The 20,392-nt window shown below is 39.2% G+C and overlaps 3 protein-coding genes across 4 annotated transcripts in view; 2 read left to right on the top strand and 1 right to left on the bottom strand.

The window, feature by feature from the left end:
* LOC134819336 (uncharacterized) overlaps window positions 1-20,392 on the top strand; it is a 116,254-nt gene that overhangs the window by 18,685 nt on the left and 77,177 nt on the right. The window lies entirely within an intron of this gene.
* Window positions 1-20,392, top strand: part of LOC134819337 (transcription factor TFIIIB component B'' homolog) — an 86,360-nt gene that overhangs the window by 13,231 nt on the left and 52,737 nt on the right. The window lies entirely within an intron of this gene.
* The window catches only part of LOC134819335 (spectrin alpha chain-like), a 47,214-nt gene that overhangs the window by 1,189 nt on the left and 25,633 nt on the right, over window positions 1-20,392 (bottom strand). Inside the window, exons 20-47 of one of the 2 annotated variants that reach the window (XM_063829239.1) lie at window positions 19,977-20,189; window positions 15,484-15,609; window positions 15,151-15,270; window positions 14,839-14,970; window positions 13,831-13,962; window positions 13,415-13,612; window positions 13,044-13,215; window positions 12,680-12,873; window positions 12,320-12,502; window positions 11,975-12,073; window positions 11,693-11,821; window positions 11,403-11,510; window positions 10,863-11,087; window positions 10,380-10,517; window positions 10,060-10,185; window positions 9,373-9,465; window positions 9,112-9,225; window positions 8,210-8,287; window positions 7,953-8,093; window positions 7,672-7,793; window positions 7,239-7,418; window positions 6,972-7,080; window positions 5,534-5,647; window positions 5,015-5,341; window positions 4,664-4,857; window positions 656-822; window positions 419-558; window positions 55-272 (exon numbers count right to left, since the gene is read on the bottom strand). In XM_063829239.1, the coding sequence (XP_063685309.1) occupies window positions 55-272; window positions 419-558; window positions 656-822; window positions 4,664-4,857; window positions 5,015-5,341; window positions 5,534-5,647; window positions 6,972-7,080; window positions 7,239-7,418; window positions 7,672-7,793; window positions 7,953-8,093; window positions 8,210-8,287; window positions 9,112-9,225; window positions 9,373-9,465; window positions 10,060-10,185; window positions 10,380-10,517; window positions 10,863-11,087; window positions 11,403-11,510; window positions 11,693-11,821; window positions 11,975-12,073; window positions 12,320-12,502; window positions 12,680-12,873; window positions 13,044-13,215; window positions 13,415-13,612; window positions 13,831-13,962; window positions 14,839-14,970; window positions 15,151-15,270; window positions 15,484-15,609; window positions 19,977-20,189 (4,292 nt within the window). The remainder of the gene's footprint in view (window positions 1-54; window positions 273-418; window positions 559-655; window positions 823-4,663; window positions 4,858-5,014; window positions 5,342-5,533; window positions 5,648-6,971; window positions 7,081-7,238; window positions 7,419-7,671; window positions 7,794-7,952; window positions 8,094-8,209; window positions 8,288-9,111; window positions 9,226-9,372; window positions 9,466-10,059; window positions 10,186-10,379; window positions 10,518-10,862; window positions 11,088-11,402; window positions 11,511-11,692; window positions 11,822-11,974; window positions 12,074-12,319; window positions 12,503-12,679; window positions 12,874-13,043; window positions 13,216-13,414; window positions 13,613-13,830; window positions 13,963-14,838; window positions 14,971-15,150; window positions 15,271-15,483; window positions 15,610-19,976; window positions 20,190-20,392) is intronic. The other variant, XM_063829240.1, reaches the window with a different exon arrangement.

Raw genomic sequence — 20,392 nt, 5'->3', positions numbered from 1 at the left:
AAATTAGTAATAATTAGTTAACAATTAATAATTATAATTAGTTATATCACAAACCTGTCTTTGTCGAAGTGTTTGAACATGAGAGTGAACTCCTTGAGCTCGTCCTCGTCCACCCCAGTCCTGTTCTGCGCCTCTATCTGACCCGTAACCGTGTGGTGCATTCTCCGGGTGAACTCATTCAGCTGGTCCCACTGTTGTGCTAGGGTGACCGTTCTGTGGGTGGTGTACTTGTTGTCGAATATCATCCCTTTCTCCAGATGCGCTGACAAGTCCTGAGGGGACATTCGTGTTTAATGTGTGTCAATATTGTCCGGTTTCAAACTGTTATTTAATTTAAAATTACCTGCACTTTTAAACTTACGTAAAATTATTGTCTGAAAACTTTATGATTAAAAAAGCATCAGATATTATTTAAAACCTCGATTTCACGGAGAACTGCTCTCTTCTTTTTGATTTCCTCGTGTTTACTCTCGATCAGGTCTCGCTGGTCCTCTAGTCTGTACCGGTTGTTCGTTAACTTCAGTTTTGTGGTCTCCAGCCACTCTGCGAACTTGTTTGCTGAAAAAGATGTTGGTACAGTGACAGTCACTGAGGTACGACCTCCATAAGAGTCAAAGTAATGGCAAGTCATCAGGTTACCAGGTTACCAGGTTACCTTGAGCAGCGTATGCCTTCCTCAACTCCTCCCTTTGCTCCTGACGAAGTGTCTCCTTCTCGATCATGAGGTCCCGTTCTTTAACAGCTCGAAGGAGAGACTGCCAACTGTCCTCCAACGAGTCCATGGTGAACCAAGTGTACGGGTTAACTGTCACGTGGTGAGATCTGCAGGACAAAGTTTTAAGTCTAACTTTTGTTCTTTAAAATTTTTTTTTAAAAAGAGAGGCTGGGCCAAGATAGCCCACGGGCCACGAGAGGATAGCATTGAGATGCTCTGCCTACCTCTGGGGTGTGGCAACCCTGGGGAAGGTTGCCGGAGAAATCAGAGTGAATGGTGGAGGATGGTGTTAAAAATGACATGAGTCAAAATGATACGCTTAAGTGCATAAGTCTAACTTAGGGACTAGTATGTTCACTAGGCTGTATCAAAAAACACAAACATGGTCCAATAATTGATGCACCTTCAAAAAAGTTGCATTAGGTCGATGTGAGTTTGGAAAAAAAAATTTAGAGTTCAACTCCAACCTTATACGGTGGTATTTTTCGTTTCCATGGTAACCATTCTGTCGCGGTCGCGTTTACAGAATTAAATTCATATCTGGAGAACCATACCACTTAGAGAACTGTGTTATAGCTTAAAAGAACCGGAATAGCCAAGTTTATATTCAACTTATCAATCAACTATATGCCTAGAACCTTTATTTTTTGAGTTAAAGGCAAAAAGGTGGTTTTGACTGCGTTGCTATGGTGATTGCGCGGTTGTCATGGTGATTTTATGGTTGTTATGACTTACAAAAAGACTTCGACTATTACCCACAATCTTTCACTGGCATATCTAGCGAGTTAACACATGCCAGGTCTGTATAAAGCGAAAAAGGAAGGCAAACTATACAGCATGAGTCTGTTGTCAAGACAACGATTGGAGCAGCACTAGAAAAGCTTGTTGCTTTGGTTGTACAGTTTTGTTGTTGCGTGTGATATTTTGTTTGCGTATACGAGCTGTCATCCTGTTTAATTCAAAGTAGGATAACTTTGGCTGTGGCTACAGTTTTCCCATGCAATAAAAAGCATTATTTTGCTGACATTGCCTTGGTGGTTTGTAGAGAACGTAAATTAAATGTACCGTTTTAATAATTTTTCACGGATAATTTAATATATTAACTCAATTTTATCTTATGTAGCAAAATGATACCGTTCCCCAAACGTTTGGAAAGTCTCTTTCTTTGTAGCTTGCCTATAGAGCCTGTACCAGGTCCGTTTGTCTGCTCGAAGCCCCCCACAAATGAAGAGGTGTTCATAAAGTTTAGAAGCATGGTGGGTCTTAACATATTTATTCGATGAATTTTAAATTTCAATTTTAGAAATCTTTTTTGTGGACATTTTAAATATAAATCGCATAGTTTGTAACGGTCTTTTTTCCAGCATCTGGTTGCCCAGACAAACAATCACGGAGTGGTGACCAAGACGTCTGTGGCTGATGATGTGGCTCGTTTAGTTACAGACTGGTGGCTGAAAACAAACATCATGTCCAAGACTCCCTACCGTATCCGCGAAATGGTTTTAGAGATGAATTCAAGGTGGACTATTTTGATGAAGCAGCGAAAGAAAGGCACTGAAAGTTATGTGAAGAAAAGATCAGATTTCCAGGATTTTTTGAAGAAAACATTCTGGGCCGTCAGTCCAGCCCATGAGGCAAAGTTAGAGGCTTCGACAGATCCAAAGATGATCGAAGACAGGGAGTGCCTGAAGAGAGAGTTGCAGTGCTTTTGGTAGGAGCTACAACTGAGATACTTCTTGGTGTTCCCAAGATAGCAAATGTATGAATTCACAGTCACATTCACGTTTACATTCGCATTTACATTCACATTCACGTTCACATTCACATTCACATTCACATTCACATTCACATTCACATTCACATTCACATTCACATTCACATTCACATTCACATTCACATTCACATTCACATTCACATTAACATTCACATTCACAGGGATCATCTGATGCAGTGCTACAAGAGGTCATCAGCATGCTAAAGGACAGAGGGATTAACACGTCCTTAATAAATGGTCTTGTTTTCGACACGACAAGCGTAAATTCAGGAATACACAAGGGTGTGGCCGTTCGGCTGGAGGAGCACCTCAACAGATCTCTGCTACAATTTGCCTGTCGGCATCATGTTTCAGAGATCTGGGGAGGTGCTGCCTGCTCAGTGGTGTATGGTGACACCACATCTCCAGATGAGAGCTGCTACAAGGCTTTCTGCAGTGTATGGGAATGCATCAATACCTGCGACTATTCCCTGCCGAACATTTCTGGGAGGTTCTTGAAGGGACTGCAGGCTTCCACCATATCATTCCTTGCGGATTTTTTGAAGGACGAAGATTCGTGCTGCACTCTGCGGCACGATTATCGTGAACTCGCAGAATTAGCCCTGCTTCTGCTTGGGGGAACACTACCTGACGGAATTAAGTTCAGGGCACCTGGTGCCACCCACCATGCCAGGTGGATGGCAGGCATGATTTATACTATGAAGATAACCCTATTTCGAAAACAGTTAACCGATATATTCGAAGAATACTGCCTCGACTTGATGGAAGAACTGGGGGTGTACACTGTACCTCGCACTTTTTTACGTGCAGTACTGGCTGTGCTGCACAAGTGCTGCTGATGCTCCAGCACAGGACCTAGCTCTTATGACACTGTTCGAAACAGCACTGGCTAGTAATGTTACTAGCACGTTCAAAGAGCTGGTTGAAGCCAGTAAGAAGAAGATGTCAGCTGGGCACCTGTGGTATTTGAGCGAAAGACTGGTGCCTCTCGCGTTTTTCTCGAGTCATCTGAGTGATACAGAGAAACGTGGGATGGCCCAGCAAACTCTTCGTCACAGGTCTCAGCCCAGGATGAAGCAGCAGCAACAGCCCCTCACTGACCGGTTTAACAAACGGAAACTGAAGGAGTTTGTGGGTCCTGATTCATTCACATTCTTTGAACTATACGGAGTGGAGCCAACTTTTCTCTGTGAACCAGTCAGCAGTTGGGAGACAAACACTAACTTTAGGACACTCAAGGCAATGGTTCTAGCCACTACTGTTGTCAACGACTGTGCTGAACGGGCTCTTGGTGTTCTCACTGAGTTCAACACCGGGAGTGTCACTAAGGACGAGACACAGCGACAAGCTCTTCTCCAGGTGGTTCAGCACATGCGTAGGCAGCAGAAAGCTGCTGCCACTAGTACAGAGAGGTGTACAAAAGCCACAATAAGTAAATTAAATTACAACATTGTATTGTAATTATTCTCATTTTTTGTTTGTGTTTGACTAAAGTATATCTATTTATTATATTATATTGCCTTTTTGTTACAACATTGTTTATTGCTTCCTTTTATGTATAAAATAATGGAATAAAATACAAAAATTCAACGCAATCACCATAGCAACGCAGTCAAAACCACCTTTTTGCCTTTAAGTCAAAAAATAAAGGTTCTAGGCATATAGTTGATTGATAAGTTGAATATAAACTTGGCTATTCCGGTTCTTTTAAGCTATAACACAGTTCTCTAAGTGGTATGGTTCTCCAGATATGAATTTAATTCAGTAAACGCGACCGCGACAGAGTGGTTACCATGGAAACGAAAAATACCACCGTATAAGGTTGGAGTTGAACTCTAAATTTTTTTTTCCAAACTCACAATGACCTAATGCAACTTTTTTGAAGGTGCATCAATTATTGGATCATGTTTGTGTTTTTTGATACAGCCTAATGTTCACAAGACTTTTTAAAACTCATTCGTTGTCTGGTTATTGATCTTCTAACTCGAAGGACAACCAAAAGGACAAAAACTATAGATCTACGTTTGACTCTAAGATCGATATTAAGTCACCCGAATTTATTATAGCTGTTTAAATTTATACAGGTATTGAAAACAATTAATAAGGGGTAAATATTACATAATGATAGTAGATTAGTAGATTAGTAGAGCCAATTTCTAAAAATAAACTCCAACCTAATAGTACGGTCGATCTCAGTGAGGTTTCTAAACTCCTCCCGCTTCTCGTGAGATAGTGCTTCAACGAAGGCAGTGTGTTCCACTCTTAACTTCTTACACTCGTCCATGTTGCTTGTGTAAATCAGGTCTGTTAGATCCTCCTCTGCGTTCTCATACCAACCATTGAACTGGCTTGCTTTCTCAGCAAACGTCTGCGGAGTTAAAGGGTTAGGAAGTGGTTGAGAAAGTGTATTTGGAATTTGTAAGTTTACAACTGGATTCTAACTTTAGGGCCCGAACACACTGTGTCATTTGTCACGTGTGTTGTCACGTGTTCTGGATTCTACCTTACAATCTGTGAGGAGTTACCTGGAATATCCCTTCAATCTCCTTGAAGTGAGCCAGAGCAGTGTTCAGTCGCTTTCTCCGAGCCTCACTCTCTGCAAAGAGGGCATTCCACCGCTTCAACACGTCAGCATGACGCTGTTTCAGTGCTTTAGTTTGAGCATGTTGTGATGCAATTAGCCGGTCCTTGAGGGAGGTGAGGGAGTCTATATTGTCTTTGAAGGAGTTGAGAGAAGTTGTGTAGTTGTTGTGTCGTGATATGAGCACTTCACACGAGGTCAAGTCAGACCCTACATCCTCGGTTAGAACATGTCGTTCTTTCTGTGTTATAAACACTTCTATCGCCTCAGCCTGGAAAATTATGATTAGCTGATTCGCATTTGAAATTATAGCGCTCCCATTGTATATTACACAGTTGCGACCCTCTGTGCTTTCAAGTGGAAATATATTGCATGCAAACCAAAGAATTGGTTAGAGGATCATACCTTCCAGTTAAAGTTAAGATGGGCATTACCTTCCAGTTAAAGTTAAGATGGGCATTACCTTCCAGTTAAAGTTAAGATGGGCAGCCTCGTCAGTAAGGCAGGCCTTGTGAGCAGCACAAATGTTGTATAACACTCCGACACTATCTTTCAGTTCCTGCATGTGTTCGTCTACCTGCAGGTAATAGGGTTAGTAGCGGACAAGGATACAAACTGTACCTGCAGGTAATAGGGTTAGTAGCGGGCAAGGATACAAACTGTACCTGCAGGTAATAGGGTTAGTAGCGGGCAAGGATACAAACTGTACCTGCAGGTAATAGGGTTAGTAGCGGGCAAGGATACAAACTGTACCTGCAGGTAATAGGGTTAGTAGCGGACAAGGATACAAACTGTACCTGCAGGTAATAGGGTTAGTAGCGGGCAAGGATACAAACTGTATCTGCAGGTAATATGGTTAGTAGCGGGCAAGGATACAAACTGTACCTGCAGGTAATAGGGTTAGTAGCGGACAAGGATACAAACTGTACCTGCAGGTAATAGGGTTAGTAGCGGACAAGGATACAAACTGTACCTGCAGGTAATAGGGTTAGTAGCGGACAAGGATACAAACTGTACCTGCAGGTAATAGGGTTAGTAGCGGACAAGGATACAAACTGTACCTGCAGGTAATAGGGTTAGTAGCGGACAAGGATACAAACTGTACCTGCAGGTAATAGGGTTAGTAGCGGACAAGGATACAAACTGTCCGCTACTAATAGGGTTAGTAGCGGACAAGGATACAAACTGTACCTGCAGGTAATAGGGTTAGTAGCGGGCAAGGATACAAACTGTACCTGCAGGTAATAGGGTTAGTAGCGGACAAGGATACAAACTGTACCTGCAGGTAATAGGGTTAGTAGCGGACAAGGATACAAACTGTACCTGCAGGTAATAGGGTTAGTAGCGGACAAGGATACAAACTGTACCTGCAGGTAATAGGGTTAGTAGCGGACAAGGATACAAACTGTACCTGCAGGTAATAGGGTTAGTAGCGGACAAGGATACAAACTGTCCGCTACTAATAGGGTTAGTAGCGGACAAGGATACAAACTGTACCTGCAGGTAATAGGGTTAGTAGCGGGCAAGGATACAAACTGTACCTGCAGGTAATAGGGTTAGTAGCGGACAAGGATACAAACTGTACCTGCAGGTAATAGGGTTAGTAGCGGACAAGGATACAAACTGTACCTGCAGGTAATAGGGTTAGTAGCGGACAAGGATACAAACTGTACCTGCAGGTAATAGGGTTAGTAGCGGACAAGGATACAAACTGTCCGCTACTAATAGGGTTAGTAGCGGACAAGGATACAAACTGTACCTGCAGGTAATAGGGTTAGTAGCGGGCAAGGATACAAACTGTGCTCGAAATTGTTGAGAGGAAGATGATAAATATAAATAATGAAACCTCGAATAAATAATAATTTCGAAGGTTTGAGATTTCAAAGTTTAAGTTCGTTTACCTCGATAGAGTGTGTAGTTCTGGACTCATTGATAGCATTGCCAGCTGCCATTATGACAGTGTCAATGTGTTGGTTGTGTGTCTCTAACTCTCGCTCTAACAGATCATACCTGTACATTGGGAACACTGTTAGAAACTCACAAGTTAAATACAATGTTCACCATTCACAATGTTTTAGTGACTATATATTATTAATTAAATGACTTTTATTAGTCGAAAAAAAAACCCCAGATAATTAAAAACTTGCGCCCCAGAACTAAATACTCACTTCTTGAGGAGTCTGTTAACAGCAGGCAGATTGTCCCTGGTACCGTCCAGGTTCAGAGATTTAATCTTCTCATTGACCCAGGCCTTCTCCTCGCCAACGTCTAGGAGCCAGGAGAAGAAAGCTCTGGTTTGGTCAACTTTGTCGTGTTTCTCTTCACAGTCCCGCTTTAGCCCCTCCCACCTTTAAAATAGTTGCATCATAGAGGACATTTTGTTAATTTATAAAACTTGAAGGTTATCGTATCTTACTCGGATTTCATCTGCCAGTAGTATTGATTTCTATAATGAGTTAAGTATGCATAGCCTCGTCTCACTTTGAGTTGTATACTAGCCAACACCCAACATATCTCTCAAGTTCAGATTAAAGTAAAGGTGTAGTAAAGGTGTAGTAAATCATGCTCTACACCTTACACGCCTCCACACAAATGACTTACTTTGCAAGAAGACTATCCATAAGCGTGGCCATCTCTTTAACCAAGGTAATATCATCATTACCGTGCCTACACTTCTCGCACATTATACTAGTTTGTTGAATGGAATCTTCGTACATTATTATCTGAAATATTTTAAATTTGATGATTGAAATAAAATAAATGGGTGACGTTTTATAAATTTACCAGCAATAAAATGATACGAAAATCTCAATATAAATAGCAAACGAATAAAAGCAATCAGATATAATATCGACAATAGGAATAAAAAAAGACCTACTGACCTCAGCCTCCAATCTAGCTAGTTTCTTCTTGAGAGTATCAGTAGCGACAAGATCACGAGGTGCTGTGGCCAAGTGCAGGAACCGCAATCTGTCATCCACCCAAACCTCTCTCTCATTTATCTCTCTTATAACTGTGTTTATCTGAGAGATGTTGTTGTAGAACATGTTGTCACATTATTCTACTGAGCGGGTTCTCCCGTGATAGTGAAAATCTCGATCATTCGCATATTAGTTATTAGATAATTTTGAGTTAATACCTGTTGGCAATATTGTAGATGTTCATGTCTCCGATCTTGTAAAACTTTGACATCTTCGTAACGTGAGTTGATTTGGTTCTGCGAAATAAAAGGGTATCATTTGACATTACACTCTAGTCATCGAATTTGTGACACAACGTGATCCACTGACTATTTGACTAGAATATATTTCACTATTCCCAAGAGGCAAGATTCAGACAGGCTGTAAATTTGGGACGAAGCCAATTCGGCTCAAAATTGGCCGAATCAAATTAAACGCGCACACGCGCGCGTATTCATATCACGTCAAATAAAACATACAGATAAAATGTCACTGCGCCTTCCATACATGATCCATTAAACTATCAAATTTGCGCGCCAAAACAATTATGTGTCGCCTGAATTGTTTGTATTGTTAATCTCTTCGCCGATTGGTTCGGACAATTCTCCCTTAATTTTGATCCAACTATTTAAGTAGCTAATTGCCTATTAATCAGCCACTGACAACGAAATTGTTAACCAAAAGTCGTTTCCTTAGGACTGGAAAACATTTACTGCACCAAGGAGTCTAGGAATATATTTTGAGCGGCCAGGCACAGTTAAGTAAGTAAGCATGTAATTGATTTCACAAAATGCTATATTTAGGCGAAAACAAGTTCGATCAGTCATTAGAAATGTGCATATAGTTTGCATGCAAGTTCAATCAGATCATACTCACAGCAAATGTTTAATATCACACATCACACGCTACTCACACACTTTATCTACTAAAACTCTGAAGTTTATAAATATTACAACATTCTTCAATCTTTATTATTTAGGCTTTGTTTGAGGTCCCGAAGGTCTGTATTTCGGAAAAGGAAGCAATTTTGTTTTACAAAGTGGTGTACGACCATGTTTTCATAACGTCATACCGTTCATACCTGTTTGTGACCAATATGTTCACTATCATAATGTTCATTAGACAACATCTCCTCTGCCATCACGTTTATATCAAGAGCATGTCGCTCATGTGACTGTATATCATGTCCTAACATCTGATTAAATGTTTAGTTTTAGAATAGTTCTAACTGAAAGTAGCGACAATGATAAGTTGAATCACAAATGTTTGGGAATATTTGTACCACGCTGAGCTGCATTTAAAATGAAACTGAGAATCTTGAAAGGTTGTGATCTAAAAATACCTGGTTTTTCTTGATCAAGTTCTGCAAGTTTGCCATGTCTTTAAGGTTGATCTCAATGTTGAGTTGAGTCTCAATCATGCTCAGCCACATAGCCTGAAAGTGATTTAAGTGTAGATTGTAGCTCAGATTAATGATCTGTTGACTCTGTGCAGGACTCAGGAGCAGTACTAATACACGCTTACAGTTAGTACACAGTGTTAAATGATGACCTCTTACAATAAATAGATCAAATATTATATTACTAATGTTAGGCGTTCCGATTTTCACTGTTCATCGATTTGGCTATCTCTATTATATTAGAGAGCAGCGCAACTGTATATTGCACTGTTCTATATCTTTATGCGCAATCTTACAATATAATATATACATCAAATGTTACTAATGTTAGTCATGTTATGACTGTCAGTGATCAATAACATATATAAAATATATACACAAATAAAATTTTAAACTTTGTTTGAATGAGCCTCAGTTTACACATATAAACTGTAGTCATATTACAAGTAACGCCACATTCTATGTAAATATCGAGCCATCCAAAAATAATGGAACATGTGCATTCCTTCCTTCCGGTTCTATCTGTTGACATCTGATAGCCTATAATTTGGTGAGTACGTACTTAAATATGTGAACTTCAGGAATGTTTCAAATATTTGAATATCAGGAATTAGGATAAGTTTCACATACCATGTCTTGACAGATACAGTTGAACTGATGTAGAGTCCGCACGTCTTTCAGCACACATAACTTCCTCTCAGTTTGCATTGCAAGCTCGTCCCACTTGTCACCAATCTCGTTCACTTTAACCATCACCTGTTACAAAACTGTGCTCAAAATGACATTCAATCATGAAACAAAAAGACACTTCAGGATCCTGAAGGAGGGCTGCCAAAATATCTAAATTGGAAATTCCAATTCCTCACATCAAATTTATTATGATACCCAAAAATCACACCAATATCAAAGACATTAACAACCAAGTAATTAACAATTTAGACGGCACTAACCAGTTCGTCTCTAGTTCCACACCTCTCCTCCTGCAACAGTCTGTTCCCCTCCCCCACCACAGCCTGCACTCTCTCCTGAGATGCTCCTATCTCTGTCTCAAACGTCTGGTGGTCCTGAATCTCAGCCTGAGAGGGTTCCTATAACATCATAGTACACAACCAGTAACCACAACCACATTATAGTACACAACTACAACAATCCTTCACTGAGTACTGAGTAGTATAATATACCTTCTGCAAAGTTGGAAGTCTCAGACATTAAAGATGGTTGTGTTATATTATAAGCCAAACATATTTATCTAGTGTATGTATCTAGTATACTGTATACTGACTTTTGTCCCCCCCCCCCCCCTGTATATATATTTCAATGTTCCCAACTGAACGCTACGTATTTAAGATCATCATAAAACTTATAAAACTGGTCAACTGTACTTGTTAACACTTTACCAGGTTAGTTTCCCAGCTCGGTTGGTTTAACATTACCTGTAAGTTTCCCAGCTCGGTTGGTTTAACATTACACTGTTCCAACCTTTCGTTTATCCACAGTATAACCTCATCTGAATCACTCAGGAAGTTGTCAACTGATATCTTATCTTGTAGATCCTTCTTCTTCTCCTCCTGTAGTTTCTTCAGACCGGCGAACTTGCTGCTCATTCCATCAGTTTGTAGTAGATCTGCTTGAGAAGAGGATATCCGCTCTTTCACTGCCTGGAGATTTGTTGGTGTTAAATATAATTAAAAATGGCATAATATTATGATATCCGGTATTTTAGTCCATACCATAATTTTCTTGAAACTTCTACTCTATCTTATAGTTGACAATGCGTTCATCAAAAAAAGGCAATTTTAAGTGTTAAAATATCCGACATTGAACAAGTACAAGTCTATCATTCCATTCTTTTGTCAATACAGATTTAAAACGCTAACTAAAAGACGTGTAGAAATAACAATAACAACTTCAAAAACGTGTTAAACAAACTAAAATACCTGAACTAACTAAAATACCTGAACTAACTAAAATACCTGAACTCTGGAGATCCTCTCCTCCTCCACCCCTAGCAGCTGATCTAACTTCTTACAGTCCGCAACAGTCATCTCGTCCATGTTGGCGGCCATATTCTCCATCCGCACCTGGATTGAACACCATTACTATTAGTTGGTAATAGGATGGTGGACTGGTCTATTTGTGTGATATTCTAGTGGGATTATTGTGAAACATCTGACACCACCAATAACGCGACGCAGATTTGTACAATTTCTTTTTTGCAACAACATCCTACTTATTAAAATAAGTCACTATTAGCTACACTAACCTCAATGAAATTCTCGTCAAGATCGCACGCTTTTATCTCGAGCGCGTTCTGCAGATCGTCTTCTCTCTTCTTCCATATCATCTCTACATGCTCTAACTTCTCCTCTAGGAAACCTACATCCTCGTCCACCTGCAATATTGTTAGTAAAGAATCAGAGATAAACAATCGACCACACAGATCTAGAGGAATTCATCTAACATTCCATCAAAAAGCTGCACGATTTAACTCTTTTGCTAAATAATTTCATCTTTAAAATGTGTTATTAATGTAACCAGAACTTACGTCCTCTTGTTCGCAGATCTCCACTTTGACCAGATGTCTGCCTTGTTCTTTGAACCTCCCTATGTCTTCTTTTTCCTCCTCTATACCCTCATAGTACTCCTGTTATTACACATCAATATCATCATATTATTACTGCTATATTATACTGAATTTTATTTTAATCAATATAATATCAATATAATATCAGTGGAGAACAATCAATTTCCAGGTTAAGCAGATCTTTCATTTCAGATTATTCCAGAATCCAGATTGAAAGAAATAAGAATTCATCGATGTTTTGTTTCTTTGAGAGCCTTCCCCAGTACCCACTATTATTCAGATATGTTTCTAGTTTAAGAAACTAACCCTGTGAGAAGCAATTAGAGCCTCAACACTGCCAACATCTTCCCCCTGATCATCACACGAGGCCTCTATTTCTCCCTTTACCACATCCAGACTATCTTCCAGATCAGCGAACGTCTTCTTAAATTCAGCTAACTCTACACATTTCTTCAGCCAGTCTGAGTGCACTTCGTTCGCTTCCTCCACCTAGTGGAATGTTGTAAAATATTCAGAATATTTGGGATATTTTATAATCTTCGGAGTTTTATCTAGAGTTGAAGTGGTGGTTTAACAGGACTGCAAATCATTAATCTTAGGGCAACCAAATATTTAAAACAAAAAAAAAGTAAAATTCTGAAATCCTTGCTGAAATAAATAAAAAACCTCGCTCCACTGCTCATCAAGATCCTTCAACTTCTCCCGGACTCCATTCTCATTTCCAGGTTGATCTGTAATTAGCGAGTCTCCCAGTTCGTGCAGAGAGTCCACATTCCCGTGGATAGCCTGTAATTCCCGCACCACACCCATGTGGTTCCGCTGCATTGTCTTCACTAGCTCCAGGTCTCCGTTCGTCTCGGCTGAAGTTGAAATTAATTATATATAACCCTGGAATTTGTATAAAACTAAGTACAGTTATTAGCCGGTATCCAACAAAATCTATAAATCATGTTGATAAAACTAAACTTTACACTAACAGTCCCGCTTTACAAAAACTGTTTAGCATTAATAACCAACTATAATAAAATACCAGCTAGAAGAGGCTTCTTCTTCTCCTCTATCCAATCAATACACTCGTCGATATTCTTGAAGAAAGTCAGCAAATTCTTCTTGTCTTCCAGTTGGTTCTTCTTTCTGGCGGCCAGTCTGACCAGGTTATCGTATCGTCTATCTAGGTTATCTACACTGCTTTGTATATCCGCCTAGAGGGAGAGAGACTGGTTAGTCCACCAACAAACCTATAACTAAAACCTATATCATAAACCTATAACAAAAAGAATAGTAAGGTCAGATAAATACAATTCTTCAAAGACCCTTTTCTGTCTCTAGAAATCGAGGATTATCATAACATTATAATACAGTAATAATTCTAATAAATCTAAACATCTTCCAAACCCTCACCTCTTTGCTATGACCATTCTCTATCAAAGTAGCTGCTTTCTCATTAACCGCCGCTAACAAAGGCTCAGTCCCGGTAAGTTCCCGCTCAAAGTCATTATGTTTGTTGAGCTGGTGTAGAAGGAAAGGTAGCTCCTCTGCTATGCTGGTCTGGGTAACGTCTCTCTCTTGTTCTGTAACCCACCCTTCTACTTCTCCAACCTGTGGGGGTTGGATTTACGGAATTTAGTAGTGGAATGTAAAGGAACTGAACTAAGGAGGACCAATGAAGGTATGAGAGTTTACGGACGGTTGATTTGGATCACCTCGACATAACTTTAGCACTAAAACCGAGCTATTCAGCTATAATTATGATAGTATCACAAGCTGAACATAATTATTCTTCAAACAAGTGTGAATACTGTAAATACTCTAAATACCTCTCCCATGAGCACGTGATACTCCACTGTTTCCACCAGTTTCTTCTTCCTGTCCTCCGCCGCAGTACACACCTCATCGTACTTCCTCTTAATCTCCCCCAACTTCTCAGGGACCGCTACTGATGCAGGGATCTACAACCGGACAGGATGTTAATTGGTTAATTGGTTAATACCTTTATACAATTATCTGTTTAGACCAGGTATGTTCTGGAAGGAGGGTTTGTGCTTAGTTACGAAATACCATGTTTATTGCAGGTTGCTAGGTAACGTAAAAGGAGCAGAAGCTACTACTTCAGTAGCCAGGACTATCGCATCTTAAAATAATTTTTGAATATTTTATAATTATACTTGATTAATTGTTATAGATTATATAATCCAGTATAATAAACTCGGTCTATTGTTTTTGATGAAGGTAGCAACTAGCAGCGTACGTTTTATTTACACAAAAATGTTCGGCAACAATTTATCATATTATGAGAAGATGTATTTATATTATGTTATAACATAATATCACAATAAGAAATGCGCGGCTGAGATAAGAGTAAGGAGCTTAAAAGTTAAATAAGCAGCAGCTAAATAAAGTATTTACAGTCACAAATGTTAGCAGAGAAGTGTTTTTGTAAGAAAAAAAAACAAAGATAGAATTCTACCGAACTATTATAATGAACGCAGATTAAATAGCACCATCTACATTATAAGCACCTAATTTTGATAGCCGGCAACATTTTTTTGGGTAACATGTAGCACGATTATAAGTTGCGGTGGGCTTGCCAGTTTTCTTACCTGAGCGTCCAATTCTAATAGACTATTTTCAATATATCTCTGCTGAGAATTATACTACAGTCACATAAGATTACATTCAAATCAATAGGGCAAGGAACATTCGCTCAGAAAACATGCAGTTAAAACAAAAGATCACCACATCAGACATGATAATATCATGATTATCTACTAAAAAAGCCGTGCGACATTAAAATCCGGGAATTTCCGGCTGAAATCTGATTTTACCTCGTCATCCGGAGGGAGGGTTTTCAGGTAGACAGCCGGAACAAATCCAATCCTACCGTTGTGATCTACCTTCCACCAATCCTTGTCTTTAGATTGTAGCAGTATCATCACTGTGCCTTTCTTAACACTTATCTGGGACATTTTAAACATTTTAAACATTTTTAACAAAGTTGGAGTCCAAACTTTAAAATGATAAATTATTTGAGATTATTTTTAAGCATTATTGTAAGTGAAGATGCGATTTTTACAAATTCGTGAATCATCTTTAAAGAGATAAAAAGAAACAATTAATGATTTATAAATCGCTCTGACCTCACGGTTGCTTTTCTCAGCGTAATCGTACAGAGCCTGAACTTTTGGTTTCTTCTTTCCGTTTCCAAGAATGATGTTCCTCTGCTTACATCGGTTACCTTCATCTATCAAGTCTTTTACCTGAGGAATACGCATGAAAAATCTTAAAAATTAAACCTGCATACAACCTTAACTGGGAGTTTCAGATTTCTCCTTTTCCAGTTTTTAAAAAGAAAGAAAAAGTAATCATTTCTATCATTTTAAGGTAACCATTTCTATCAATTCTAGGATCCATAAAAGCTTAAACTAAATAACATTAAAGATAAAATGTATGCGGAGTGACAACACAAATACCTTTGTGGCTCGCCCCTGAAGTTCGATAGTGAGAGCCTGGGTTCTCCTCAACATTCCCTTACTCGTATCCTCGTCTTTACCGTAGTCCTCATTGTTGAAGATTGGGGACATCTCTTTGCACCACGACTGAAATTGTCATGAGATTAATATTTAGTAGGTAATTACTATGAAGAGAAACGAATGATGAGGTTAGGATTTATGATGAAATTTTGGGAGTTTTGATATGCTATATTGGGCTTTGGAATGTATATTGGGCTTTGGAATGTGTAAAAAATCAAACAATAAGATTTTAAAACGTAAAATTCCCGAAATTTGCGCATTTACGAGATTTGTTAGATAGCTTTCACAGACTGTTCATACTCTTCACATTAATATGAAATATAAGCAAACATTTAAACAGAAAGTCCGAATCTTATTAGTCTTAGAGGTCATATATACCATAAACTCATAAACAGCTCATTTAATAATATGTAATAATATGTATATAATATCCGTTTCTTTAAAGGTTTAATAATATATGATCCTACTCCTGTGCACTTGCTGCACCCTCAGTCTCAGTAAGTTACATTTTACAAGTCAAGTAATATAAGTTAAGTTATATAGTTATATATAGTTAAATAAAGTTAAATAAAGATATATAAGTTAAATATCCTCAAAAGTCAAAATCATCATTTAATGTTCCTCTATAATGTAACTTTCAGTGTTTGTTTACAAAACACAAAAGCATGTCAAACTCGATCTAAAGAGGTCACGTGGCAAATTTATATCCACACGATCAGCCCTAACTAGTCGAACTAACAGTCTCCCTATTTCTAACTAGTCGAACTAACAGTCTCTCTATTTCTAACTAGTCGAACTAACAGTCTCCCTATTTCTAAAGTTCTAACTAGTCGAACTAACAGTCTCTCTATTTCTAACTAGTCGAACTAACAGTCTCCCTATTTCTAAAGTTCTAACTAGTCGAACTAACAGTCTCTCTATTTCTAACTAGTCGAACTAACAGTCTCCCTATTTCTCGCCCTTCTTCCTCTCTTAACACATCCTAACTTCCTCAACAGAGCAACAACCTTCCCTTTCAGCTCCTTACTCCTACTAATCAAAATAACCGGGCTACACAGCGCGCTTACAAGCGGGATTATGCTCCCAAACACATGTCTGTCAGCTCCAACACCCTTCACCGGGGGCTCTCCTCGATCTTTCTTTATCTGGGAGAGGATCTTGAGGACAAGGTCGTACACTGAAGACACACTGGTTAGGATGACGAAGGAGATTGTGATGAGGAGGATGGTGACGGAGACGTAGCGCTGAACCTGAGCTGATTGTTGGTTGGGAGGTTCCTTTCGGAGGAAGTGTATCATGGTGACAGCACTGACCGAGCAGATGGTTATGGGTAAAATAAAGGTATGATGTGAACGAAAAAGTAGTTTAGGATGGCTGAATTGTTACTGTCTGCAAGACGTATTATTTCTTTTCCAATGTTTCCATCCTGCAAGAACTTCCCGAACCTTTCTTCATCCTCTATCGGTCTGTAATTTGGAATATCTTCTGTCAGCGCGAAAACGTCTAGCGATCCGAAAATGATCCAGTACAATGCATACAAAATTATTGATAACAGTGCCAATTTCATCTTGATCTCATAAAAGGGTCTCACAGTTTTAAGAGTCCTAGCAACTGAGAGCAGCATGTTGATAAATATCGACATCCTTAAAGCCCATCTTTCCAGCATCACTATCACAACAAAATACCACTTATAATCCAAGAAATGGCTGGCTGGATCCCCGACAAATGTGGAGACCATGATGTCGGATGCTATCATGAAAACCACTGTCAGACAGTCGAAGAGTGCGAGCAAGAGGTACATGCAGGGCACGAACTGTTTGAACTGTTTAAAGTAGAAGGAGATGATGAAGCTGTAGAGAAGGAGTACCAGGCATCCAAGGGTGCAGTTGTAGGGGAGGTACAACATGATGGTTTCAAATGTTACGTCTAGTTTGTAGGTTGGTTTCTTTGACGAGCCATGATTTGGTTTTATTTCCGTGCTGGTACCATTTAACTCTTCCATTAATTATAGTGTCCTCCTTATTGATAACGAGACTTTTATTTTCGGCTTACAAAGCTTCTGTCAATTGTAACAAAATCAAATTTAGATAATATGTATGACGAACTGGTGCAGATGAAAGTGGAAAATATTTGTAAACAAATGAAAACAATTGGTACTGTTAACTGTAATGAAGTATAGGCACTGCAGTAAATTAATTGAGTCAGCTTATACACAAGCAACAATTCTAGATTCAGACACAAAGGATTCAAACTGGCAAATTTCCAATTAAACCATTTAGATTAATTTTAATAACAAACGGGCCAGTACCTCGCGTGGATTCGCAGTTCGCACACATACCGTCACGTGACTGGTAACGTGCATTTATTTATAAAACCAAACTTAAATTGCATGACAACGTTCTGGTGGCGGTGAGGAACTATAACAAGCAATTGCAATGTGTTGAAGTAAACCATAAATGGGTGTGTAATGTGTAACGGGGGCCAGCCGGGTGTGTTATAGTCGGGGATATGATCAGGGGTAATATCATGAGGTCAAGGGTGGATACCTTATAATAATTAATTGTTTAGAAATGCTAAGTGGGTGAGAAGGCCATGCGGCACGCCCAGTAAGCCACCGTGCACAATATGCTTTAGCAATGTAGTCTTTTGGTTCAAGGCAGTGAGAGAATGTTTAATTATAAAGACAGATTATTGTTGTGTAGTACTAGTACTGTTATTGCTTTATTGTTAATGAACTATCAATATACCACTAAAATACATCATGTTTTTAATCCACTAATCAACGAATAAGCTCCTAAGGGTGCGTGTGCACACTGTGAAAGTTCGGTGATGTACAACGCTAAGATCAAAGACAAAGTGCAACGAAAACAATCTAACATTCGACAAAGACATGAGCAATTCAAACTGAAGTCATGAAGTGAGATACTTTTGCTTGCCATGAAGTTTTGAGCTTTTTGAAATAGAACAAAAGTAAAGAAATGTGAAAACGGTCGGTGAAACTGATACAAAACTGAGGTGACGAGATTCTCTAGAATATTAAAGTGAGACTGAGAATTTCGATGGAGAGTTCCACTTTCGATAGTAGTTAAATAATTATAATATTTTCCGGGAATTATTTCCCGAAAAGTCGTGGACACTGGTAACCGATAATTTCACGCAAGCCAGGGTTGCCAGAGTATTATGAGGACAGACTGCGAGTCACCTCAGACTGGCTGGCGGGAAGTTTCAAAACAAATAACAGTGGAACCTGCTCCCTAAGTAGGAAGTTAACACAATCCAAGTCTTGGAAACTTTCAAATCCTCTCTTGCTAAATTCTTGAAAGGCTTCCCGGATACCCGGACCCCGCCCACAAAAGGGTATACCGCCATCACAAATAACTCTCTTCTGGAATGGACTCTACAAAAAGATCTAAGCCAGGAGTGATTGGAGGGCGTACTTGATACTGTTGTCGAGAAGCGATCCCTGCTGATCCTACCTAAAGTAAGTAACCAGTGGCGCACTATATATTACACACTATATTGTATCATGCGCACGTATCACATAACACATCTTCAAATCAGAAACGGAAAAAATAATAATGAAATAATACCTTGGCTTCGTTTCGTGCTCGCCCTCAGCACTCAGCAGCCAAGGTAAATTATTGTATCATAAAAACGTATAGAGCTACTAAATTTAGATCCTAACAAGGACCTCATATCCCACTGTAGTATGACTCTGTAATTAAGGATAGTTTTCCTCTCTCAGGAGAATCCCAGAGGGATATAACATAATCATAATAAGCTAGAGTAAGGGGACTGCATACAGCTGGTCTATAATTTTACGGACCATAGACAGATGTACAGCTGAATATAATTAAACAAGTTGGGACGCCTGACGCCCATCAACAAAATTGAATGACTAAACGTCAGACCCTTGCTTTATTCGTAACCGCTGTCTCTTGAATTATTCAGTATTAATACCTCGTGGACCCGAACTAATCCATGACACGCTGTGACAAACGATATAATAGAAATTAACACCTCTCGATCAACATCTCATTAGATACGATTAGAACGAATCAGCCAACCAAACACAACACTTGAACTCGGCAAGAATGACATTGGTAGATTGTATGAAATGACTGACCACAAAATTGATTTAGATTGGTTCCAGAGCTTTGTTTATTGTTCAAGTGTATTGTGCTGTATCATCACAATTATAACCTGGACAAAAGATCTTCACCCTCAACTCCATAGCTCTAGAGCTGTGATTATAATAATAATAAGAGATCTTGTGATATTGTGGCTTAGAAATTTGCAGATTAAGACCTCGTCACCTCAGCTCTCGGCCTCATGCCAAAATTCCGCTATGTCAACAAAGTTTGAAATTAGGGATGGAATTTTTCAATCGCCGTTGAAAAACAACAGTGACTACATGACCACCCGGCACCCACCTCTATATCAGCAGCATTAGTAAAGAACTGGTGGATCTGTATAGCATCCTCCAGATCTGCTTTTCTCGCAGCTGCAAGAGCATGCAGGTTCTGCCACTTCTTTCTCAGCAGCTCTATCTTGTCCTGGATGTCCAGCAGAGCAAAGTGCTTGTTTTCTATCATCCTCTCCCCCCGCTCGTTCACGTCTTGTATCTTACCCCCGTGAATGTTTACCTGAAATTATACATAATGGTGTCAGATGGTCAGTGTGTATTATTATTATTTATACCATCTTTGATTCCACTCCTCTCAAGTGTATATCTAGTTATGATTATAGCAAAGAGTAACTTACACAAATGTGTAGAACTGTGTAGTTTTGGTAATCATTGAAATTCTAGTTTTTTCTATTTTAGTTTATTTTTGGCGGTGGATCGCCA

This window comes from Bolinopsis microptera, chromosome 8, assembly GCF_026151205.1.
Source record: "Bolinopsis microptera isolate Bmic1 chromosome 8, MBARI_Bmic_1.0, whole genome shotgun sequence".
Taxonomy (NCBI): Eukaryota; Metazoa; Ctenophora; class Tentaculata; order Lobata; family Bolinopsidae; genus Bolinopsis; species Bolinopsis microptera.
Note: the sequence above shows the minus strand (reverse complement) of the source record. Positions and strands in the feature narration are given on the sequence as shown.